Source organism: Mytilus edulis, chromosome 8, assembly GCF_963676685.1.
Source record: "Mytilus edulis chromosome 8, xbMytEdul2.2, whole genome shotgun sequence".
NCBI classification, from domain to species: Eukaryota; Metazoa; Mollusca; class Bivalvia; order Mytilida; family Mytilidae; genus Mytilus; species Mytilus edulis.
In genome coordinates, this window is record NC_092351.1 from 1,950,489 (window position 1) to 1,976,984 (window position 26,496).

The 26,496-nt window shown below is 31.5% G+C and overlaps 1 protein-coding gene across 1 annotated transcript; it reads right to left on the reverse strand.

Moving 5' to 3' along the window:
* Positions 1–7,097, reverse strand: LOC139486857 (uncharacterized). Its single transcript, XM_071271925.1, has 7 exons — positions 6,986–7,097; positions 6,522–6,586; positions 3,794–3,902; positions 3,108–3,154; positions 2,396–2,482; positions 1,719–1,805; positions 1–731 (listed from the first exon to the last, which is right to left on the reverse strand). The coding sequence occupies exons 1-7, from the start codon at positions 7,057–7,059 to the stop codon at positions 169–171; spliced, it is 1,032 nt and encodes a 343-aa protein (XP_071128026.1). The 5' UTR covers positions 7,060–7,097; the 3' UTR covers positions 1–168.
* Positions 7,098–26,496: the final 19,399 nt, after the last annotated feature.

A 26,496-nucleotide genomic window follows, 5' to 3' on the forward strand; every position in this document is an offset into this window, starting at 1 on the left:
TTTCAGAAAAAGATATTTTAATGCAAACAACATAACATATAGACATATCTACCACCTTTAATGTCAGTGGTGTCGTTGTTTCGTAAGCAATACCACTATAATACGATGATTAATAATTGAGTTTTAGAATTTGCTTTGCTTTTCTTCTCTGTCTTTAAAATTTCCTGATTATGTTGCCATATGTACCCCTATTGTCAATGGTTTTGTATCTGTAGTTTGAAAACAATCCTTTCCACTTGGTGGATCAGCCATCCTGCTTGCAGAACCTTCTGGAGATATTTCCACCAATTTTTGAGTGGATTCGCCCTCTAAAAGTAGATAACCATGCATATCGACCTCTATCATATGCTGATAAGGATTTAGATAGTCGTTATTGACAGAATCAGCTAAATCTCCTACAGAATCTGAACTACTACTTATATCTTGTTCAACTGTTAAATAAATGTCATCTTGATTAATATCTTCACTTCTGACAATGTCACGAATAAACGTGACATTGCAAATCATATTATCTTCATTAATTGATTCATAAGTATTACTTTCATCATTAAATTGATCACTTGTTGGATCGGCAGGTACTTGTTCATGATGTGTTCCTGGGAATTTTGATTTATTTAAATGTTCAGCTTTCCTTTTGTATTTGAAACAACATGATCCTAGAGCCACAATTACTACTATGCTTCCTGCACTTATTGAATATATAATAAGTTCTCTTTTCAGGAATATCCCATCTGAAAAGAAATTGTAATGTATAGTAAAGGTAAATGTTAAAAAAATAATTAATGGCTTTCTTTAAAATATTTCATATCAAAGCCATTGCTTAATCGTTTGTTTTCTATAACATTTACAAACAACTTTGGAATAACCTGGCGTCAAATAAGACGAGAGATGATTTAGAAAACGCCCTATGCTGATCAATTGGAATAGGAGACTAAGATAACTAGTACACAAAACAAACCAAAGTATCAACAGCTAGGTTGCGCATCATGATATTTTCTACAGTTAACATATAAGTTTAGTGAAATACAAAAAGTATTTATTTTGGTGGAAAAAGGCAAATTTAATTACAAATACTTTTTCAATCGATGAAGTTACTCCAATATGTCTGAAAATCCCTGTTAAAGTACCATAGATTATACATGTAGCTGAAAACTACAAGATGAATTGATAACATAAAACTGGCACCTTTTACTAAAAATTTGAACTAACAATGGCCGTTCCGACGTCAGAATGACGAGGGAAAAGGTACACTTAATTCATCAAAATTAGTGTGCAAAGTTCGAAAGTTGTCACGTTTGGACAGGATAAAACACATGCGGATGTTTGAATGTAGAAAATAAACGGACACGTATTTGAATATTGAAATTGGACAAGGGAAAGCAGCAAACAAAACCACACTGAAGTAGCAATCTTGCCAGTCACCATATAGTTGTTGCAAGCTTTTTCTTTAGTGTACAGAAACAGTATATTGCAACTGACATCTATATAGATATATATATTTCTGGGGAGGAAAAGACAATCTGACATTTTTCCCGTCAAAGTCGAATATTGCATACTAAGTTAAATTGCTCTTGCTTTGAAGATAGTTTTTTACCCATATGTATGTTTACTCCAGCTGTTTTTAATTTTAAAGAAATTATCTATGGTATTATATGATTTTTATTTAATAGTAGGTGCACGAAATAGATATTCTCTAAACTAAACAATAATTTACATACCCTTTTTGTCATCTGCTGATAAACTATCCGATGTTGTCATAACATGTGTTGATTCTTTTGTCTCTGTAAATGAACTCTCCAGCTTTTCTGAAAATAAATTTTGTCCAATATTGTTTTAATTAAGAACCAATTTTTATCTTGTATTTTATCAACATATTTCAATGTGAAGATATTTTACGTAAATATTTCGTAAAATATTAGTAATGTAGGAGGATACTTCTCCTTTAGGTATTTTGCTTACAATGAAGTAGGACGTACGCAAGTTTCGTATATAAACACGTAACACCTTCAGAAATATCCAGATTTGTTTTCGTCAAGCTTTTTCTTATTTAAAATGATTGGCAATTTTGTTTGGAACTTTTTTTTTTACTATATGGTATAGGGTTTACACATTGCTGAAGAAAAACGATAATATCAAGTACTGAAATATAAGTCATTAGTCTCTTTTTCATTTTGTGTCATATTGGCAATGATACCGAATTTTCTTACTTGTATTCACTCATGCCTTTACGTTCAACATTTTGCAACGAACATTAAAAATGTGTTTGTGTTTATTTTGCATGTTTACTTTATCCGTTTCCCATTTGAAAGAAATATGGTATGGTAAGATAAGTCTGTAATTCTTATAGCGGATGGCATTAATAAATATACTCTTTACTAATCAAAAGTGTTTATACCATTTTTATGACTTGCTGAGAAACTATCAACTGTCGTCATAGCATTTGTTGTTTCCATTGACTCTGTAGAAGTACTGTCCAACTTTTCTGAAACAATATCGCCCATAAATATGTAATAAAGAACAAATTAGTTTTATGGCATGTTTAAATACATGTTTCATCATAAAATGTAATTAACATCAATATTCTATAATCATGTTTCCAGATATGTTTTTTACATTAATATTGTGTAAACAAGTTTTCTTGCTTTTTGGTAAGGAACCATTTATTTTTGTGCGTTTTATTGTCATTAATAGCAATTTGTTGGAAAATCAAAAACGAAATTGAGGTGCATTGTAAACCAAATGTTTCAGAAGAGAAACATTTACAATTGTTTAATTGGTAACTAAATTTATCCAGATTCATTTGGTTCATACAAAGTATGCATCATGGTTAGGCATTTAGAAAAAAAAAACATTTGGTGTGCTTCCGTCCTTGTACTTGAAATTGATTGTCAATCCTATTCATGTGAGGATAATGTCAATTGAATTATTAGTAATGAGAAAAAAAACTGCACTACATTTTCCTATCTAATAATATATTAGTTTAACGACAATACTATAGATATACTTAAACTGTAAATACTAGTGTTTTATAACAAATGAACGATTTTCTCCCCATTTTCTTGGTTTGTTTTTATCGATGAAATTTAAGTTTAGAAATTAAGTCATACCTGGCATAAAAGTTGTCACCTCAACACATCCATACACAATATCACATCTGAAATAGATCGAAATTGATAAACAAGAAGTGTAAACACAACTGGAAAGAAACCTAACGACATCAAGAACTCGACATTTAGCATAATTAATGACAAATTCCTTTATTTAGCATGATTCAATTGCCAGCATTCTTAGGCTGTAGTCTGTTCTATAGTCGGGTTGTTGTCGCTTTGACACATTTCCCATTTCCTTTCTTAATTGTATTAGTTAAATCTACAACCAAATGTCGGTTACTTCAAATAAGTGTCATTTCTAAAGATCGTAAATAGAAAATGTACTAATACAGGTAATAAAAAAAATGATAGTACTTTAAAAGTAGTGTAATAAAAAGAAATGAGCAAGCTTAGACAATCTATTCTTTTTAATTCTAAATACTGAAAAAGCTTCTTCTACAAGTGATTTGTCAGAATCTTGCAATGTAGGCATTAATTGAAGCCAACAAAAAAATTTATAGAAAAATATATATATCTAAAATCAAACATCAAGACAAAAAATAGGTATATAGTTATGTAATTTAGTTTTCAACTTTTTTTTTATCAAACTTAACATCAGTTAATCATTTGTTGAAGATCTAAGAACACGATCCTACATGTTCATAATATAATATCATGAACAGATTTTTTTATCAGCTTGATACCTTTCGTTATGTTGGCATCTACAAACATCTCTGCATTTTCTTCCCCAAAGTCCGTTTGAACATGGTTGGCATGGAAATCCATCCTTTGAAACATACCCAATTTCACATTCTATAAGAAATATGTCGTTTTCAAAACTAATGTACATGATTATTTATGAATATAGATACTAACGATGAACTGTAATACAATGAAAATATACCAGTAGTTCATACAAAGACGAAATGAAGCGGGAGTTTCGATACGACAAATGTCGATAAACACCAAAAGATAAAATTACCTACAATCATTGATAGCGTACGGCATTCAACGATGGGGCAAACCCATATGTATAAAAGTATAGTGAATATGGGCAACAGTAGTAAATCTTTGTTCAAACCTCATTAATTAAATTAGAAGACTAACCAAGGAAACAACCAAACTGAGAGAATCACATGAACTCTACTAGCAGCAAAACTAGAATCGTCAACAGATTGATTTTTCCTACAACTCGTCATCAAACTCAGTTTCACTAATAATACACAATGGTCCTGACGTATATATTTTTTATACTGACGTTGTGCATCATCTTGATGATCTTAATGACCTTGGTGTTTTGGAATTCTTTCATTGTCTTACGGAAGATTACTTTACTGTTTATAGATATAGGAAGTTGTGGTATGAGTGCCAAAGAGACACCTCTTCATCAAAGTAACAATTTATAAAAGTAAACCTTTATATGTCAAGGTACGGCCCTCAACACGAAGCTTTGACTCACACAACAAAACAGCAAGCTATAAAGGGCCCCCCCAAAACAAAAATGCTTGTGTGAACCTATTCAAACAGAACAACCAACGGTCTACTATATATATAAAAACGAAAAACGAGAAACGAGAAACACTTATAAACCACTTTAACAGACGACAACCACTGAACATCAGATTCCTGACTAAGGACAGATGCAACCAATTGCAGCAAGATTAAACGTTTTTATGGTACCTTACCTTCTCTCTTTTCTGAAACAATAGTATAACATCACAACATAGACAGACACAGCCTATTTTTGATGATATTCATTTGTTATGGCTCTATCCGTATACATCCCGTACTTTTTAAATTGTGCTGTGATAAATTTTTAAAATTCTTGTCTTTCATTTTTGCTAATGTACTTTGTCTTAATGTCCTTCTGTGTTTTTTTGTTACATATTTGATTTGTTAATTTATAGTGATTAGGAATATAACACAACTTTGATTGATGTATCCCTGTTTTTGATTTGTTTACCTATTATTTCTGATTCTCTTGTTCACACATCGTTATTTATACAATGAAATTGTATGCCAATGTTCTACAAGTGAGAGATTTAGCTAGCTATAAAACCAGGTTTGATCCACCATTAGAAAATGTGTATACCAAGTCAGGAATATTGCAGTTGTTATCCATTCATTTGATGTTTTTGAGCGTTTGATTTTTTCATAAGCTGAGAGAATTTATCTTTACAATTTTCTTCGGGGTTCGGTATTTTTGTAATTGTAATTTTTAAACATTTTTTACATAGACATCTTCAATTGGTAGAATTAATCATGCATTGGTGAGTTGATAGTGGTTTACTTTTAGATTAGATTTGATTTTGTTATATATATCTCCTGTGTTAGTTAATTAAAATATGAACGGCGGTACCAGCATTTCTTTACTTTCAGCATTGTCAAGAATACCATTCTTGTTCATATATTGATAAAAAGAGCATTTTTTCTCATAAAGTAGGGATACGAATTTTGTTTAGGAAGCAACAAAAAGCCCCTTTGAGGTTAAATGGTCAAAACTAAGCGTGTTCCTATATCATCTATGACGTGTCCATGTGACATCCGTTAATAAAGTTTTCATGAATAGTTCTGCTAGTGGCAAAGATATACAAGTTTTTGTTATTGGTTTCTTGTATTCTAAACTATTCTATGCGGTATTTGCTTTGCTTATTGTTGAAGACTGTACGGTAACTCGTAAGTGTAAATTTCTGTGTCATTCGGTCTCTTGTCGAGAGTTGTATCATGGCAATAATGTCACATACATTCCAGTTCCTTTGTACCAGGGTTGATTCGAGCCGTATCATCCCAGATTGAGTTTCCTTGTATTCTTTGTTCTGTAAAATTTTGGCAGGAATGTGATATTCACAATAAAACTTAGAAATACTTAAACAGAAAAGACCAACTATCATTTTATTTGCAGAAAAAGCCAGTGTCTATGCAGGGAAGAGAACTCAAGACCTTTGGCACACAGACCCAGAATCATATCCATAAACCAGGACGACTGGATACAAATTGCCTGTTGATTTAACATATTTAAACTTTGTGTTCGGGGCTCATACAGGATATAGATTATATAGTAATATATATATAGTATATGATAATGATTGTGTGACTTTCTAAACTAGATTTTATGAAGTTAATGTGTTTTGAAAAAAAATCTAAATCTAGAACAGCTGGAATGTAAAATAGTTATTGCATTTATACTTTTTGTGTCAGTATAAGATCACCCTCTAGCCCTCGGCTATCGGGATGATCTTTCACTGACACAACACGTCCTCATGGGATAACTATGATATCTTCTTCTTGGTATAAATCTGCTACAACTGATTGAATATAATTAGATAAAAGAAGAAGTGTGTGTAATATCTTCTGTTTAGCATATTGGAATTCCCTTGTCTTTGTAATTTAGTATTTGTTTCTTTCTAAATATTTTCTGTTTTCTAAACATACCAACACATGTGCCATTCATTTCTTCATGATTATTACAACAAAACCATGAACCAGTAACACCATTGCTGTACAAAAACAAAACGCAAATAAATAATATTTAAAACAAATCATGCTGGGCAATAGTTTATTACAGAATAAAATATGCTCATTTCTAGAAATCCGTTCTTTCGAAACTGAAATAAATGACTTGATGTGTTGTCCATATTCTAATGTTAATATATATATTACGTTACTAATAATAAACACTGCTTTGTGTTCTTTTGTTGTTGTCGCAATGGGTTTTCATTGATTTATTTGGCACATTAAAAAAAAAGTATAGTTGTCCGGAAACACTTTGATGTAACAGATTCATTGGTTTAAATTTCTGCTATTTCCAAAATCTCAAGACTGGAATTTTACAACTCGTATTAATGAGGTGTATCATTGACAGTCATATCATAATAAAAAAAAGATATTAAGATTACCTTAAATCATCAAAACATTTATCGCTTTGAACAAAGCCTAAAATCCACACACTATATATCATCATCTTCAGCATTTTAATGATAACATTTAATTACAAAGGAAATAATTTCCGTAATTCTACAACAATCAGTTTATATACTGATGTGTATATTATTTCCGGGAATGAACAGAACAAAAATAATAGGTGCATCATCACTTTTGGAATTCCAAATGAAATGTATTTTACATGAACCACACTATAAAATCAGGAATCTGGTCTGTGTTTTGTTTTTAATTGTTCATTTGATAATCGTAGTTAGATGTTTGCACCTGTCCTAAGTCAGGAATCTGATATACAGTAGTTGTCGTTTGTTGATGTAATTTATACGTGTTTCTCGTTTCTCGTTTCTCGTTTTTTATATAGATTAGACCATTTTTTTCTCGTGAATGGTTTTACATTAGTAATTTTTAGGCCCTTTATAGCTTGTTGTTTGGTGTGAGCCAAAGCTCCGTGTTGAAGGCTGTACATTGACCTATAATGGATTACTTTTATATATAATTGTTATTTGGATGGAGAATTTCTCATTGGCACTCATATAACATCTTCCTATATCAATTGAATACTATTTTTAAAAGACAGTACGATGTCATTTTCAAAGTTGAATTTGTTTGTATTTAATTCCGAATATACATTTATGTTGTCCGAATGTGATATCTGAATGCTTATGACATTTAGGAATCATTTGTTTGTGTCATTCAAAGTTTTTTCTGGTTTCTCGTTCTTCATATTAATAAGACGTCAGTTGGTTATCCTGTTGAAATTATTTTACACTAGTCATGTTTGTGCCCTATATATCTTGCCTTAGATATGTGTTGAAGGCTGTGACCTTTAATTGTTATTTTGTTATACAGTGTGACATGAATGGAGAGTTGTTGCATTGTCAAGCATACCACATCTTCTTATATATATTGTAGGACTACTTTTTAAAATGACACTTACAAGAAATAGAGGTATGAAAAGTTTGCTTATGTAATCTTACATATGAAAATGTGGTATGAGTGCCAAATTTTCCATCCAAGTCACAATTTACAAAAGTGAACCATTAAAGGTCAAGGTACGATCTTCACACGGAGCCTAGGCGCAAACCAAACAGCAAGCTATATTGTATATATTCAGTTGTTCGACCTGTTAGTCAAATGCGTTTTGTTTACATATACTTTTTCTCTTTTTTGGTCTTTTGGAAAATGTTGTTTGTGCTGTATTTAGACCCTTTTACAACGAAATTTGTTTTACATGCACACGTATGAAAATTGCGGTTTTTATCCAACGCAATCATAGGTTTGAACATAGTTTTCCATTTAGACTCGTTTATATTTTTCATTGGGCTTGTATCATATTTTCCCTCCGGTTTATACATATATGATCCGTTCATCCTATATTGACTCTTAAAATTCAAGAGTCTATCTGAAATTGAGGGTAAATTATATGTACTTCCAAATACCGTTTCGATCCCTAACATCACTGAAGAGACATATATTGTCGAAATCTAGATCTGGTGTACAAAAACAAATATTGACACCTTGTGTTTGTGGCATAACATCTTGGCCACAAGTTCATTGTTTTCTGTTTAGTATTAAATTTATATTAAGATCCAATTTGTTACATCTCGTGATCAATTTTTTTTGGCAATCGCCAATGGCACTCAGCAGGGTTTAAGAACATCAGTTGTTCGACCTGTTAGTCAAATGTGTTTTGTTTAAATATACTTTTTCACTGTTTTGATCTTTTGGAAAATGTTGTTTGTGCTGTATTTATACCCTTTTACAACGAAATTTGGTTTACATGCACACGTATAAAAATTGCGGTTTTCATCCAACACAATCATAGGTTTGAACGTAGTTTTCAATTTAGACTCGTTTGTTTATATGATATATATATACCTAAAAAAAACAGTATTGCAAAACTATTCAGACGGAAAAACTCACAGTCTAATATATATAAAAAGGAGAATCGAGAAACACGTATGAATCACATAAGCAGATGACAACACTGAACATTCTCACAGGTATGAACTCATAACTGAAAAAATATAAGGGCATACACCATAAGGTTTTGATATTGAAAACATAGATAATATTTGATAAATTTTAATGCATTTATTGTAACACTAAGGGGTACTGTTAACAACTATTAGCGAAATGAATAAAACCCGAGGTTCTTTAAACCTAAAAAAAACTAATGTTTCCACAAAATTAGTCAAAGTTGACTTTAGACGGATTGACTAATTTGATTTAGGTCTTTGTTTTCCGTTTCCGTTCTTATATATCTTTGTCTTTCGACTTTTGTTCTTTCCGAATTCCAAATAAGGCTTAATTCAAAAAGCACTTCCAACGCATGCAATTTATAACAAAGTTGACTATTTTGTTAATTCCCTTTTCAAACAAACAAACTGTTCAACTGTTTCGGTTCATTTACATCATTGACTTTCTAATTCAAGGTGGCGCAAGCTCCTGAGGAAGGTAAAAACCTGAAATGCGTTTCGGACGCAAATAATGTCTAACGTGTTGTTTTCAAAAGAATCAGAAATATACATTATACCGTATGTCTCTTAAATTCTATGCATTGTGTTATTAAATTTACATACAAGGTGTTAAACTGGAAAAAAAACCCAGCTTTTATTAAGACAGATGGTCACTTCGTCTATACATATACAAGAATTGCGTACTTCGCGATCTGACACAGTTGACAGTTGAATCAATTTGAAGTTGAAAATCATATAAATCCTTTTTTTAACAAGCGTCTCCACAACAATATGAAATAAACCGTAGTGTTTCTTTTCGTTTTTACATTTTATGAATATTTATTTACAGAAATTAGGCTATATGTATATGGATTGCTATCTATGATCGATGAAATGTTCACTGAGAATGTAAACAAATTATAATTAAAAACAAATCAATTCAAAATAATAATCACAAATACTAACAGATATTAAAACTAGATGTGTCAAAGCGACACGATTGGCTCCGTCTCAAAAAGTTGAAAAATCTGCAGAATTTCAATAACACATGTGGACACAAACATGATGGTAGTCTCTTAAAAATCAGCTCAAAATCTGGAGGCGTATAGAAAAAAAGTCTGTATAACTGTGATTTTCAACAATTTTCAAAGTTGTAAACACTTAATTTTTGCAAAAATTAACAGGGCGGAACGAAACTTAAACTTGATCTGTAACTCATGATTAGTAACTCACATACCACAAATCAGCCCAATTCCTGAAAGCGTTTAGAAAATTGTCTGTAAAACTATGATTTTCAACAATCTATCAAAGTTCATAGCCTGTTATTTCGGCAAAAATTAGCCCAGCGGAACACAACTTAAACTTGATCTGTAAGTCATCTTGGTTAACTCACATGCCAAAAAGGAGATTATGTTAATGAGACACTGAAATACGAAAATTTAAATCGCACAAACTCTAGAAGACATCAATAGGAACACCGATATGAGGTACACAGGTCATCTGACCAGAGAAGAGATGGCCACGTTATAAATCTGTTAAATAAGTCATTTCTTGATCGTTTATTAGTAATGTGCATATGAATCTTAAGGTGTTTTTGTAAAACGTCAGGTTTAAAAAAAAAATTGCAATGTGATGAATGAAAAAGTCAATCCTAAGGTAAAGTCAAAACGAAAAGTCTTAAATAAAAATTAATACACTAAAACACATAAAACAAAATAAAAACAATTGTGATATGCTATAGCTAAATGGGAACAATTACTTTCCTGTGTATGAAATGGAAAAATAAACCTAATTTTTTAATTAGCTTATAGTTATCAAAGGTACCAGGATTATAATTTAGTCTTCTTGCCGACCTCCTCTTATTTTCATATGAATCGGAGTTCCTCCAGACACTTGTCAAAAACAAGAGGATCAAAGAAGCCAGATTATTTATTTTCACTTTCAGATACATGTATATTGATGATGTTCTTTCCATAAACAATCCGAACTTTTCTGATTGGGTTCCATTAATATATCCCCCAGAACTAGAAATTAAAGAAACAACAGACACGGGTTCCTCCACCTCGTTTTTAGACTTATATCTCGAATTTGACTTACACAGTCATCTCAGTGCCAGAATCTATGACAAACGAGACGATATTAATTTTGAAATTATACATTTCCCCCACCTTAGTAGCAATATACCAACTTCACCTGCATATGGGATATATATCTCCCAACTTATTCGATATGCAAGAGCTTGCAGCTCCTACTTAGACTTTGTTAAACGTCATCAGTGTCTGAGTAGAAAGTTGATGAACCAGGGGTATGTCACAGAACGTCTCGTCCTTTTTCTAAAAAAGTTCATCTGAAGGTACCAAGACCGTTTTGATAAATATTCCGTATCAACTTCACAAATAATACATGATGGTCTTGATGTATAGATTCTGCGTACTTATGTTTTTTTATCATCTTAACAGTGTGTTTTATTGTTCTTTCATTTGTTTTTGTTCTATTATTAATAGTACTTTTACTGTTGGATTGTTTTATGTGATATCCGTTTGACGTGGCTCGGTACTTGTACATCCCGTCAATGTGTTTATATTGTCTTTCGTTTTTGGTGTTGTGTTTAGTATATGTAACTTTTTGTATTTCTTTGGTTCTTTTAACGTGACTCTGTACTTTAAAAGATCCCGTCAGTATGATATTGTTCTATTTTATGTCATTATGATATATTTCTATTATGAATTACAAAATACGTGGAACCACAAACGTCAAAATCATTTAATCGCGTAGTGGAATTAACTATTTGTGGATTCTTATAAATTCTATATAACTTTTGAACTATTTTACATCACGGTCTATTTCTGAAATTGATTCTTACATACTTTTGATTTTTAAACCCTGTATGCTGTATGCTAACATTGCTATGTGAAATTTTGAAATTGTTTGTATGTACATTGAACGACAAATGTATGTGACGTATAAAATTTTCTGACGTCAGATACGCAAATCAATCAATGTGTTTGTAGATAGATGTTTTTGTGTTCTGTTAAATTACTCCTTTTAAAATTATTACACGGTGATGACTGATGTACCCATATTTTGACTATTTTATTTATTGTGTCTGTTTAGTTAACGCATCATTGTAAAAATATAACGAAATTTGATGAGACTGTCATCAAAGTGAGAGGGTTATCTCTATAAAACCAGATTTAATCCACCATTTTCTACATTTGAAAATGCCTGTACCAAGTCAGGAATATGACAATTCTTGTCCATTCGTTTTGATGTGTTTTGTTATTTGATTTTGCCATGTGATTATGGACCTTCCAAATTGATTTTCCTCTAAGTTCAGTATTTTTGTGATTTTACTTTTTAGTACGCCAGACGTGCGTTTCGTCTACATAAGACTCATCAGTGACGCTCATATTAAAATAACTAAACCTCACACTTGTATGACAATTGCATAGAAGTCCAGTATATAAACATGAATATATGATCAAAACAAACAGACTTAAAGGTAAAATTATCATGATGACAAACAACGTCAGTGACTGGTATATACTTCCAGAATCTTGAATATAATTTGTGAGTTGATACGAAATATCTATCTACAAAGTCTTGTTATCTTCCGATAACAGTTTATATAGAAAACGGACGAAAAGTTCTGTGACATAACTCTAGTTCCTTGTCTTTCTGCTAAAACACTGATGACGTTTTATCAAGTCTAATTAGCAACTGCAAGTACTTAATACCGAATGTGTATGAAAATACATAGCCCGTACATAGGTGTAGTCGGTCTATTGCTATTTCTATTACTTGTATTATTTATTGTGTATGCCTTCAACAGTTTTTCTTAATAAGACACATGGTGGAACTCTGCTTAAACAATATATGATAACATTGTTGTATTATAGGTAAAGGCATTTGTGTACAGTAAATTTCAAAAATATGAAACTTTAAAAAAAAGAATTGATTTATAAAAATAAAATCAATTATAATTATAATAACATGTGTTTTTGTGATATTTTATTTGATTATGATATGATTTGGCTAGATCTTCAACTTGTACTTGTTTGGCTTTCTAACTATTTTGATCTGAGCGTCAATGATGAGTTTTATGTCGATGAAACGCGCGTCTTGCGTATCAAATTATAAGCCTGGTACCTTTGATAGCTTTTTATACCACTGGGTCGATGCCTCTGTTGGTGAACGTTTCGTTCCAACGCTCGAGGGTATCACAAGCCCAGTTGTCAATCTTTCACATCCGAACGGTCTCCGAGAGCGATGGACAAATGTAACGAAAGGCTTCATAGTTTAATATTTCATTTAAAAAATATTTTACTCCTTTAATATGCAATTAGACTATTGGTGTCGTTTTGAAATAAAAAAAAAAACAAAACATAACTGGAATTTACAGTGAGTTATCGTGTCTGCAATAACACAATCAACTATTTCTACGAAAGAGAAGTCAACCACAAAAGCTAACACCTGGATTATATAGTCGTTTTATGTTATTTTCATTATATTTCCATAGCAAAGATACGATATAAGGCAGGCGAAAAACACCAAGGGGACCTTCAAACGCAAAAAAAAAAAATTTACTGACGTCATGGCCAAGAAGAAATAAAACGTACCGACAATAAAGCAATGGTACACAAAACACAACATAGAAAACATAGAAAATTAAAAATTAAGCAACACAAAATCGACCAAAGACTGGTGGTGAGCTCAGGTGCTCCGGAAATGTACGCCGATAAATCTCTACATGTAGCACCCATCGTGTTGCTCGAGTTAATGGGAACATAATTCGGGAAGTCGACTTTAGGAATAGGGACGTGATTGTCGACTATCCAAGAGTCTTATTTTAATTTGTTTTCCCACAAAATTCATCTCTGTTCTTGTATTTAATTTATACATCATCTGATGTCATTTATACAGGTAGACCAGAATTAGGTGGCAGAAGTATCTGTTTTCCAACTGTACACTTAGAACGATTGTTTACACTAAGGGCATCAGACGTGCCTTTTTCAGAACTTTCTAAAGATATTTTCACAGGGTGTGGTATGGACTCTTTCGTTGATAGACAAAAACCATGTACGTCAGACTCTGGTATCGGTTGATATGGATCTAATTGGCCTTCATTAGAAGGATCAGTAACATCAACCTCAAAATATGAACTACTGCTTACGTCTTGGTCTACTTCGGCTTGATTTACATGTTCAAGTCTGATCGTGCTGCGTCTTAACGTGTTATTGCAAATGATATTATCTTCGTCAATTGAATCGTAGATACTACTATCGTTGTTAAATTGAATATCGGCCTGATCTGATGAAACTTGAACATGGTGTGGCGTTGATCGTTTCGATATGTTTAAATGTTCAGTTGTCCTCCTGTTTTTCAAACAACATGATGCTAGAGCAACTATTGCTGCAATGACTCCTGCACTTATAGAATAAATAATAATTTCACTTCTTAGAAATATCCCATCTGAAACAAAGATGATAACATGCCGTAAAATTTTAGAAGGTGAGTTTGTTCAGTTAGCTATTATGGATTTCGTTAAATACAATAAAAAAAAGTATTTCATATAAAAGTCAATATTTAATCATTTGTTTTATCAATATTAATCGTAAACAGCTATTTAATAACATTCGTCGTAACAAGACGAGTTTATATCTAGAGGCCACTCTATTTCGAAACTATATATGAAGTCAAATGCATGGAGAATGCCTACGTTTGCATCATCTGCAACATCATGCATTTGTTTACCTTCAATATTATTCAAGCTTTACACAGTGACTCTTGATGTGCACCTTGATTTTGACAGTTTTGATTTTTTCCTCTTGTATCCTTAGTTTAGAACTCAATCATTTCTTATCATTCAATGCCGTTTCGGGTTAATAGTACATGCAATAAATAATTCCTAAAACAAACTGATAATATTGATTCCCAAAGCTAGATTCCATATAATCTTTCAGAAAATAATAAAGAATTGTTTATTGGTAATATTTAAAAATAATATCAAACGTAAAAGGTCAAAAATTGCAAAATATTTTAGAATTGCTACTTGTACTTAATTCGATATATGATACTAGGTCAGAAAAATACCTCGGGAGTTTTAAAGAACCATTGAGTGAATGATTTGAGAGTAGTTGAATTTATGAAATAGGAATTTTCCTGTAGATTTATTTTCTTGGAATCGATAAGATTACATGTCTAAAATGAGTAACAAATGTGTATTAAAAATCCTATTTGGTACACAATAAAGATACACTTTTCCCCCGTACAAACTTCCAAAACTGGATATCGAAATTAAATTCAAACGTTTATTTACCATTTTTGTCATCTGCAGCAGAACTATCCACTGTTTTCAGGACATGTGTGGATCCCTTTGTAACTGTACTTTCCGAATTTTCTGAAATATATGTTTTCACAATTTCAGTTTTTATAGAGAGATTTTTTTATCCGAGATATGCAAATATATAAAAGTATCTACGCACTCATACATACAGCACATTCACTCATATGCACATATTTTTCGTTATTGTGATTGTATTAGAATCAAATATTCGGGTTTCACATAAAACATTATATGCACTAATACACCATGATTGTGCTTTGTGTGTCTACAAATGTACTCTATGGTATCGTTTGTTTATTATTGAAGGGCATGTAGTTGCTAACATTCATGTCATTTGACTGTAGTTGATATTTATTTCTTTCTCATTTGACAAAAAGTACACAAAATATTAAATTATACTAAACATGACACATGGTAGAATTTCGTTAGTGTTTAAGTTTGTTTTTAAACTATAGTTAACGTTGATATTTAAATTCATATCCCGAATGGGAAGTCAATCATTTAATGTTTCTATTTAATAGTTTAATCAATAATGAACCAGTCTTTCCAAATTCAATAGTCGAAAAAATATAGTGACTCAATTATCAGTTATACTATTATAGTTTTAATAAAATTCAAGATGAAAAGTGAACAAGTCCCTAATTTAAAACAATCACATTTAAAGATAACACTAAACACAATCAATATATGTTTTATTTGAATGATAATCAGGTTACGGCCAGTAGATAAACAATAATTAGTTCTACTTCCGTCCTTGTGATTGAAGTATGGACTGGAAACCCCAAATTTAATAAAAGATCAAAATACATTGTTCTATGTCAATTTATTGATCATATACTGTAATTATAATAGTTATTGAAAAACTATCTATTTTTAATATCTATGTTCATGTCAGTATTATTTATTTTTCGAACCTCATCAAGGATTTTATTGGTATTAATATTGATTTTCCTATTAGATTGAAATCAAACAAAATACTATATTTTGTAATGTTTTCTATGACACAAATGGCCCAGGTTAGGTGAGAGTTCTGTGTACTCATGTTCCAAGTCTCGGGCTTATAACCATTATTTTGTACATACATTATCAAATTAGTTTTCTCGTTTGAATTGTATACATTTTTCATTTCGGTACATTTTTATAGCTGAGTTGCGGTAAGGGTGTTGCTTATTGATGAAGGCCGTATGTTGACCTATTGTTGTTAATTTCTGTGTCTGTTGGTCTCCTATGGATAGTTGTCTCGATGGCAATTATACAATATCTTCTTATTTTTATATTATAAATGTGGTCTCACCTGGCACGAAAGTTGTACTCCCAACACACCCGTAAATGTTATTACAACTGTAAAAGATAGCAATTAAAGACAAAAAGGGTATACCTGAATGAAACACAAACCCAACTAGACGATGACCAACTACTAAATAGCTATAGATATTTAGCATTATAATAGTTATATGTCAACATTACAAATGTTTTAATTGAATTAAAGTTTTGTTTTGACATGAATCCAAACTTTATCCGAACTTTGATCAGCAGTATAGAGTGTCGCTGCTATTACAGGATGGGAAATAAAAACTCTTTATTCTGGAAAAACTTGATAGAGTGTAATGCAGTTAAACTAAAGAATGTGATAACAAACCTCTTATTCTTCATTTTGAATTAGAATAATGATAAGTAAAGTTATTTATAAAGGCGATATACCTTTCGTTTTGCTGACATCTACAAACATCTCTGCATTTTCTCCCCCAAAATCCAAGTGAACATGGTTGGCAGGGAAGTCCATCTTTTGAAACATACCCAACCTCACATTCTAAATAAAACACATCAGTTTGGTATAAGAAAAGAAAAGTCGTGCGAATCAATGTAAGCAAATAACAGGGGAAAGGAAGTTTTCACAAACATTTTAAAGTCTTAAAAGAAATTCATACCAACACCAAATGTCATTTGATTTTCACAAGTCAAATATTCATGAATATCACAAGTCAAATATTTAGACAATTACAGGTTATCCCACTGGATTCAACTATGATCAAAACCAATGCCATATGTTTCGCTGTATAAAACTGCATAATGTACAAAATTTGACTACTCAAACGAATAAACCAACCTCACCACATGTACACTTATAAGACAAGAAGTAACGCAATATAAACAATCAACAACAACCTCTGTATTTTAGGCTCAAGGATTTTCAGGTTCGTTCTTAACAAAATAAAAAAAAAAAAAAAAGACAAAGAACCGATTTGAGAATACAATATTTACTGAAAACGGTAATACCAGCGTGACAACCTTTTTGTGTTTCTTGTAAGTAAATTATGGTGTTTGTTTTCTTTTTGAACTTTGAAAACTACTTGTGTCATGTTGTGTTAAAACTTGTTTCTTCAAAAGAAAAATGTTAAAGCTCTGATTCATTGATTTTGCTTGTATAAAAAAGAAGATGTGGTATGATTGTCAATGAGAATTTTGCACAAGAGACTAAATGACACAGCAATTAACAACTATAGGTCGCCGTGCTTTATTTGATATATCGGCTCTGTATTTCCGTGTTAAAGGTAGTTGTTTCAACAGTTGTTTCTATCTTAATGCTAACTGATATAAAACATACCCACACATATGCCATTCTTTTTCTCGTGATTATTACAACAAAATCCTGGCCGTGCTTCACCATCCCTGTACACACAATAAAAGAAAGCAAGTTGAACGTTTAAATTGGATTTGGGCCGAAAAACAATATCTTATTTGCCATTCTGTATACAATTCATCTTCAGAACAAAATTCAAGTGTTTTGAAATATGTGACGTATAGAATTTTCTGATGTCGGACACGCGAAACAAAGAATGTGTTTGTAGATAGATGTTTTTGTGTTCTGTTAAATTGTTTCTTTTAAAATTGTTATACGATGATGACTGCTGTACCCATTTTTTGACTATACTATTTATAATATCTGTTTAGTTCACGCATTATTGTAAATATAACGAAATTTGAACAAAGTGAGAGGTTTAGCGCTATAAAACCAGGTTTAATCCACCATTTTCTACATTTGAAAATGCCTGTACCAAGTCAGGAATATGACAGTTCTTGTGTTCTTGTCCGTTCGTTTTTGATGTGTTTTGTCATTTGCTTTTGCCATGTGATTATGGAATTTCCGATTGGATTTTCCTCTCAGTTCAGTATTTTTGTAATTTTACTATTTGATAGCCGATATCTATAGTTCAAGATGATGTTAATACATGTTACAGAATAAAAAGTAACCAAACCCTGACATTGATGTGTGTCATTATACTTAATTGTCGCAATGAATAACAATTGATTTATGGTACGGTTACTCTATTTTCAATTATGCACTAAATAAGAGTAATGTTTTTCTTTATATGAGAATATTATAACACGTTACAACGTTAAAAAAAATATTCAAACTATTGGGAACATTAAAAAAAAGTTATCATATTTGCAACCATACAATATCTCCATAATTTTGAATAACATGTAAAAGAATATATTAAGATTACCCTGAATTATCATAACATATCTCACTCTGAACAGAGCATAAAATCCAAACAAAAATATACATTAACATCTTCTGCAGTTTTATTATAAAATATCATGATAATAAGAATAATTTCCGTGATTCTACAAATATATATTGATATACATATTTCCGTCAATGACCAAATTTAACACGAGTAGCTATAGGTGCATTGATAATGAATTTGATTGGAATTTTGAATGAGCAAGACATTTCTGTAAAATTGGTAGTATAGGCCGTGGTTTTCATTGTTTATATCTTCGGTGATTGTTGCCGACTTGGTTGTACATGTCAATTGGTGTTAGGTATTAAAAGTCTTAGAAACATTCTAGATTATTGACGAAGTGGTATATACACCTAACTATTATTTTATTTTTAGCGTATGTCGAAGTTGTCACCTATGTTTATCTTTGCATTTTAATCACAGGTATCACTTTGTATTTCATTTAGTTGTTCAAATTATGGTAGCTTCAGTACAGTGCCTGCCTACTTTCTGCTAGTTCGATATCACTTAATGTAACTTCTTGTTGGGCGTTTCCGTGGAATGAGGGAAAGTAAATTAAGGGAAACATAAATAAATGTTGATCTCATTTATGACTTTTGAACAGCAGTATACTACTGTTGCCTTTGTTAAAATATAAAAATGTGTTGTTTAAGCATTCACGACTGCTTAGTGCTCAATTTATGTTAACCGGACTACCTCGCTGAGTGCGAGAGCTTTATCAACATAAACAAATATCATTGTATTTTAGACTAACACTGAAATGTGATGGGGTGTGCTGAAATGTGCCAGAACGAATTATCAGTATCTTTAAACAAACTTACAGTTTGGTGAAGGTAAATCACTACGGAAATCATTTATTACAGAAATGCTTTTATGACAAGACATCGGATTCATGCGTATATAAAGAGTGCTACAGGGTGACCTAGCTGTTCATTTCTCGATACGTCATTTTATTTCAGAATGATGGTTGTCATTTTTGAAATCAAACATATTTTCCTATTTTTAGCACTGTTGGTTATTTCGTGGCGACCATTTCTATCTTGGTGAGGGAAGCCGGAGTGGTCGTATTGTATCACTAAGATACTAAGCACAAAACAATGACAATCCCAGTCGATAACGATTGCAGTCAAATGCACCAACCACGTGAAGGGAGCTCGAAGTCGTTCTGGACTCGAACTCACAATCTCAGGGTCACCAGGCTTGTAAGACAGTATTTGGAATACTAGTACTTAGTCCACTCAGTCATCAAATAACCCTTACATTCTTATAAACATTCGCGTTGTCAGGCCGAGACTATCTTTGATAATTGATTTTTTTCGAATGCAGTTTATATAGTCTAACTTGGAAGAAATCAATTCATGATTTTAATTTCCCTATGTACGTTTTTAATTACTGATATGGAGAGAGAAATATTATTGATTATTCATAACTCAATGAAAGTTACAATTTTGATATATTCGTGTTAAGTGTGATAGCCAATAAAATTGAAAAAGAAAATGGGAATATTTCAAAGAGACAATAACGTCCTTCAATGCGACGGGCTTCTGCTTGCCACTAAAAATGTGTACTTATTCAGCGAAAATTACGTTATACATAACTCCTTAACACAAAAAGCTTAACACATTATCTATAGTATTCTTCATGTGTATCTGTTCAAGTTTTGTGTAATAAAGTAATTGTCGACGGTTCTGATCGTCTCCCTTTTCTACTTCGATATATCTTAAATATAAGGTATGTTACCATAAGATATGGCTCGATACAGTATGTAAATTAATCAAATACCTGTTCGTATTTATAAAAAAAGAAGATTAAATAATAATAAATCTTCGAATATGGAAGACAATCCTACCTAAAAGAAAAAAAAATCTAGAATTCATAACTTATAATGTATAAGTAATACTGAAAACGGATGAATACCTTTGAAATGTGAAGGTATACATTAATCCGGTCATATGTAAGATATATCAGAGTATTGTCACTTGTGTGTAGCATGACTAATGACATACGGGTATAGAAGTTGTAAGGGAAAAGGTATAAATATAATTTACTTCTCACGAATATCATACAGATGAGTGGGTAGGCCTCACTGAGACACAGTAGTGACAGATCTTCGTTTTGTATTAGTAGACGAGTAATGAAAAAATCGGCACATTGACAAGTATGTCAATCGTTATGAATTATACAATTTTTAAAAACAATAATAAATTAAACATTCTATATATCAAGTATGGAGAACTAAATTTGATGTGTTTGTCTAATATAAATTGACCTATATCTTGAAAAACCGTGTTAAACCCTTGCTAAAATAAAATATATGACACATAAGGAGTTCTGAAGTGATGTGACACATGATGTCGGTTTGTAATTTATTATTGACTGTCAATTTATTTATTGACTGTCCCTTTGGTATCTTTCGTCCCTCTTTTATTACAAATTTGTATTTTGTTACATTGGAACTAGAGATATAGATTTATACTTATAAATTGTTTATTCTTTAGTTTTCTATGTTGTGTCATGTGTACTACTGTTTGTCTGTTTGTCCTTTTCATTTTTAGCCATGGCGTTGTCAGTTTATTTTTTATTAATGAATGCGACTGTCCTTATGGTATGTTTCGTCCCTCTTTTAAGCTGCAAACGAAACTAGACTTTCATATTAGCAGAACTGACAGTTTTTATCTGGTTCGTCCCTCTTTTATTATAGTTTTGATTACTTCGGACATCTGCTGCTGGACTTTATGCAGTTGAATTCATATTAAAGCTTTGGTTATTTAATTCTGCAAAAGACTTTGCTTTAAAAAAAAAAAGAACTTAATATTTTCTTAACTAGACTGGCCTTTTATGTTCTAGTAATAAAGGTAGGGACTAAATATGCATCTGGAAAAAGCCCGTTTCAAAGTTGCGGAATAATGTCGCACATCATGAAGTGTTAAATACCGTTCCATCTCAACCCCTAGTAGCAACAAACCAGAGTTGTAATCCCTTAACGATAACGCAAATTGTTAAGCCGAAGTATTATTTAACACAAGACTGATACCAGCGTGAAACGGTGTATTGCTTTTTTTCATGCTTAAAACGATTCTACTCTCAAAAGTTTGTCGTAAGTCGAAATAATTAGAATATTACATAAGTTCTAAATGAGATCTAGGGAGTTATCAAACCACACTGGATCTGAATATTGAACTTATTTTACTTTGGACCTCTTGTATTTGTTTCAACAGTGTTATACAATCTGTAATATTTTCTAACACAATTACATTTCATGCATTTTACTTTTTCCCGCCAATTGCAATCCCACTGTTTCCCACTTTCCATATCAAACTCAATCTGTGTTATAAAGTATATGGCTTCTAACATGTCTAATTTCAGAATTAAACAAAGTAATGCTTTATGTTAAAGAGTGTATACTGTATTTGAACAAGAGTTATTAGCAGTCTACTACAGTCTAGTAAACTACGTCACAATTTAGTTTTTTTTCCCACAAATGTTCCATTTAAAACTTTGTATTTAGTTGAGGGATGATTGGCAAACAAAATTCGAAATACGATCTGATACTTTTATATTTTATTTCAAACTATTATCTGCAACTCATACGATTCAATTCAAAATATTTCATTTATCGAATTACTAACGTGCATTCAAACAAATGGATTGAACAAAAGACTAAACAAATCCTGCTCATACAAGAAAGGGTTTAACTGCAATTTATTTACCAATGCCATCAACTTAATCCACACAATGTATTGTAATGATGCATATATAGCCTTTAATAAAAAGATAATTATCTAAACAAACAGTTTTATTATTAAGCTGGAGCTTATATTACATCGATATAAAAGATAGTGTATGAGTGCCAATAAGACTACTCTCCATACGCAGTCTATGGAAGAAGCGATTCGATAAAAAGCTTTTCTTATATCAACGAGCGATATTGTCTTATATCAACGAGTTGCATTGTGGGAAATTTCAGACGAATGTAAGCATTTGTACGAAGAAAGGCAGATTTCTCGGTATAAAGTAATGACTCTTTTCTTAAAGCAGGGTGACGTTTAACACGACATACGTCTGGTGTATAATTTTCATGAGTTATTTTATGTAATACCAAGCAAGGTGTATTTAAACGAGAAAATTGAATTATTGAATAAATGCAACATAAATGCACGATTTATCATTTGTAGATGTACACATTCTATAAATATCATGTATCAAATTCAGTGGAATGCAATTGAGATGAATTCAATTGTTTGCTACGCCAAAATCACCTATAAATCAACGATACTGCTACATGTATATTTTAAAATATCAATGCGATATTTGTCTTATAGCATAGATGATTTTTTAATATCAAAAATTTATGAATGCGATACTTTTCTAATATAACTGCTATAGTTTTCTAATATAAAATGAATACGATGACACGTCACAATGCATGTCAAGAAAACTGCAAACATAATTCACAAACTTAGATCATGACCGGTTTAATGTTTTAGGATCAATATCACTAAAATTTCGTAACTGTTACAAAATTAACGCTTACATGAACTTATCATTTCAAAAATGTTTCTTCACCCTATTGATAGTTGAAAGTTTTAATAATCTGTTCAGTCTATTGTTTTCAATCACATGGTTTAACCGACTAACTAACATGTTTAACCCCATAATATTATTTATGTATGTGCCTGTCCGAAGTCAGGAGCCTGTAATTCAGTTGTTGTCGTTTGTTTATGTGTTACATATTTGTTTTTCGTTCATTTTTTTTATATAAATAAGGCCGTTAGTTTTCTCGTTTGAATTGTTTTACATTGTCTTATCGGGCCTTTTATAGCTGACTATGCGGTATGGGCTTTGCTCATTGTTGAAGGCCGTACGGTGACCTATAGTTGTTAATGTCTGTGTTATTTTGGTCACTTGTGGACAGTTGTCTCATTGGCAATCATACTACATCTTATTTTTTATAATTCTATTTGAAGTTATGATGCAATGGCGGAATTTAAATGCGGTGGCAAATACGTTTACCGACCTATTAGATTATAATGTACTGGTCACACTGCTATAGCCTATCCATCTTGGTAATATTGAAATAGACAAAAAATATCATTACTTAAAAGAAACATTCATTCAAACTATCCAATCCAATACAGCTCCAAATTACAATTAATAGTCAAATGGTAACATCAATAATCCAAACAAATTAAAATGTACAAATGCTGATGTCCCGAACTTTGAAGATACCAACTGAGTAGCCTCAGACTATAAAGTGGACAGCTTCAGATAGAACGGAAATCAAAAATCTTGTCAGACAGAAAATGTATTTATTATTAACATAGAAAAAGATATTGAGAAGGAAAACATTCCTTTTTGGATATCAAAGACTTTTCCCGTTGGTAAATCTCTATGAACATAATCAGCTCGCCGCGTGGACGCTCTTTTACATCGCGATGACCGTGAGGGTATTCCGATGTATTGTTGCCACAGAGATTTGACTTTCGTTTTTGTCTAGTAACCGATCGTATAAATACGCGTTCTTTTCTTAGTGCAAAATAACAATCCGTATCGCTTGTTATAAATTCATTTCTTCAATGAGTACTTAACAAATGTTTAGAACACAACTAAATAATATGTAAATGTCTTTTGAAGTTAGAAATGTGTATTTATCTTTTCTATATTCATACATTTAGATCGTTCAGTTGGAGGACTGGAAAGCAGTTATTTATAAGGTGAAATTTAAAAGATTTATAGATATAAGAAGATGGTGCATGAGTTCGAAGGAGACAACTTTCCATCAAAATAATTATTTGTTTAAAGTAAACCATTATAAATCAAAGTAGGTCCTTAAACACAGAGCCTTGGCTTATAGCGAACACCACGCTATATAGGAACAAGAACATTGCTAGTGTTAAACCAATCAAACAGGAAAACCAACAGTCTAATTTGTAAAAAAAAAGGAGATTCAAGAGTACAGGTCAGATTTTGTCGAATCAATCTGAACGAGGACAGTATGATTCATCTTTGTCACAAGTTAGTTTGATTGTTATCCAATGAAAGTTTTCCATGCGTGCGTTGTGAGCATATCGAAAATATTATTTCGGTGCGTTCATTATGAAATTTGCTTAATGTTATATATGTGAACAATCATTTTGATACTTAGCTATTTGATTACGGCATTGTTTATTAAACCATTATTTGATTAGTTTTGCTTCTAAAACTAATTAAGAAATTTGTAAGATGTTACCAATTGCAGCAATGCTCTTAAAACTGGTTATTTACATATAATACTACAAAGAAGTAAAATCACAAAAATACTGAACTCGGAGAAAAATTCACAACAGAAAGTCCCTTATTAAATGGTAAAATCAAATGATAAAACACACCAAATGAATAAATAACAACTGTCATATTTCTGACTCAGTACTGGCATTTTCAAGTTTTGAAAATGGTGGATTGAACCTGGTTTTATAGCGCTTAACCTCTCACGTGTATGACAGTATCATCAAATTATGTAATATTTACAACGATGCGTGAAGAAAACAGATATAATAGGTAAAATTGTTAAAATATGGGTACAACAGTCTAATATTAATAGTAATCGGTACTATTATTGATATAAGAAAAACACTGCTATGATATTTTAAAAGTATCGCATTGTTTATTTATGTATATAAGAAAAACACAGCACGCCAAATTTTACACGGACATAAACTTTAGCTTCTAACTAACTTCTCAATGTATATTTAGACTCAATTGTTGTTTATATTTGAACAATAAGTTTTAAAGTTACTATTTTCTTAATTTTTCGTTGCCGAAAACAACATTTTCCACATGGAATGTCTGCATATTTACAATTGATATTAGACAATATCGCTAAGCGGCTTTGTGATATAAGAAAAGTTTTTCTCGATACGCTTCTTCCATGGACTGATACAAGGCACACATTTATAAAAGTAAGCCTTGATATGTAAAAGTTCGGTCTTCAACACGGAGCTTAGGCACACACCGAATAGCAAGAAGAATACAAAATGCGTTAAAAAATACTTGTGTAAAACCATACAAACGGGAAACCCACCGGTATAATCTATGTAAAAAACGAAAAAGCCCATATGAACCACGATGAAAATCGACAATTACAGGTTATCCTGGCATAGGACAGGTGCAAACAATTGCAGCGGGTTTAAACGTTTCAATGGAACCAAACCCTCACCCTTATCTAAAACAATAGTATACCATCACAACATAGATCGACACACTATAACATATCAATTGAAATGGCTAAACTCAATCAAAAGAAAAAGATATTGATACAAGTGAACATACACTGAACGAAAACATTTAATCTATGAAACAATATAAATAATGTATGCTTATAAACGCTGTTGATTCATGACACATGTGATAGGTACTGACATGCCACATGATTTTGGTTTTGTCATCAGGCATGTAGTGATACAGACCCTTTTCATGTTTTGCAAAGGATACTAGGTAGTTTTCATTTTGAGTTGTGTTGCTGACAGGGAAAGTCATACATTAGGTTTGTCGTAAACTATTAACTTCTGTGATGTAAATTTTGAATTGTGTCTCCTCTTCTTGTTAAGTTGAACTTTTTTTTTCTCATGAGGCTGAATTTATACAGGAACTTCTAA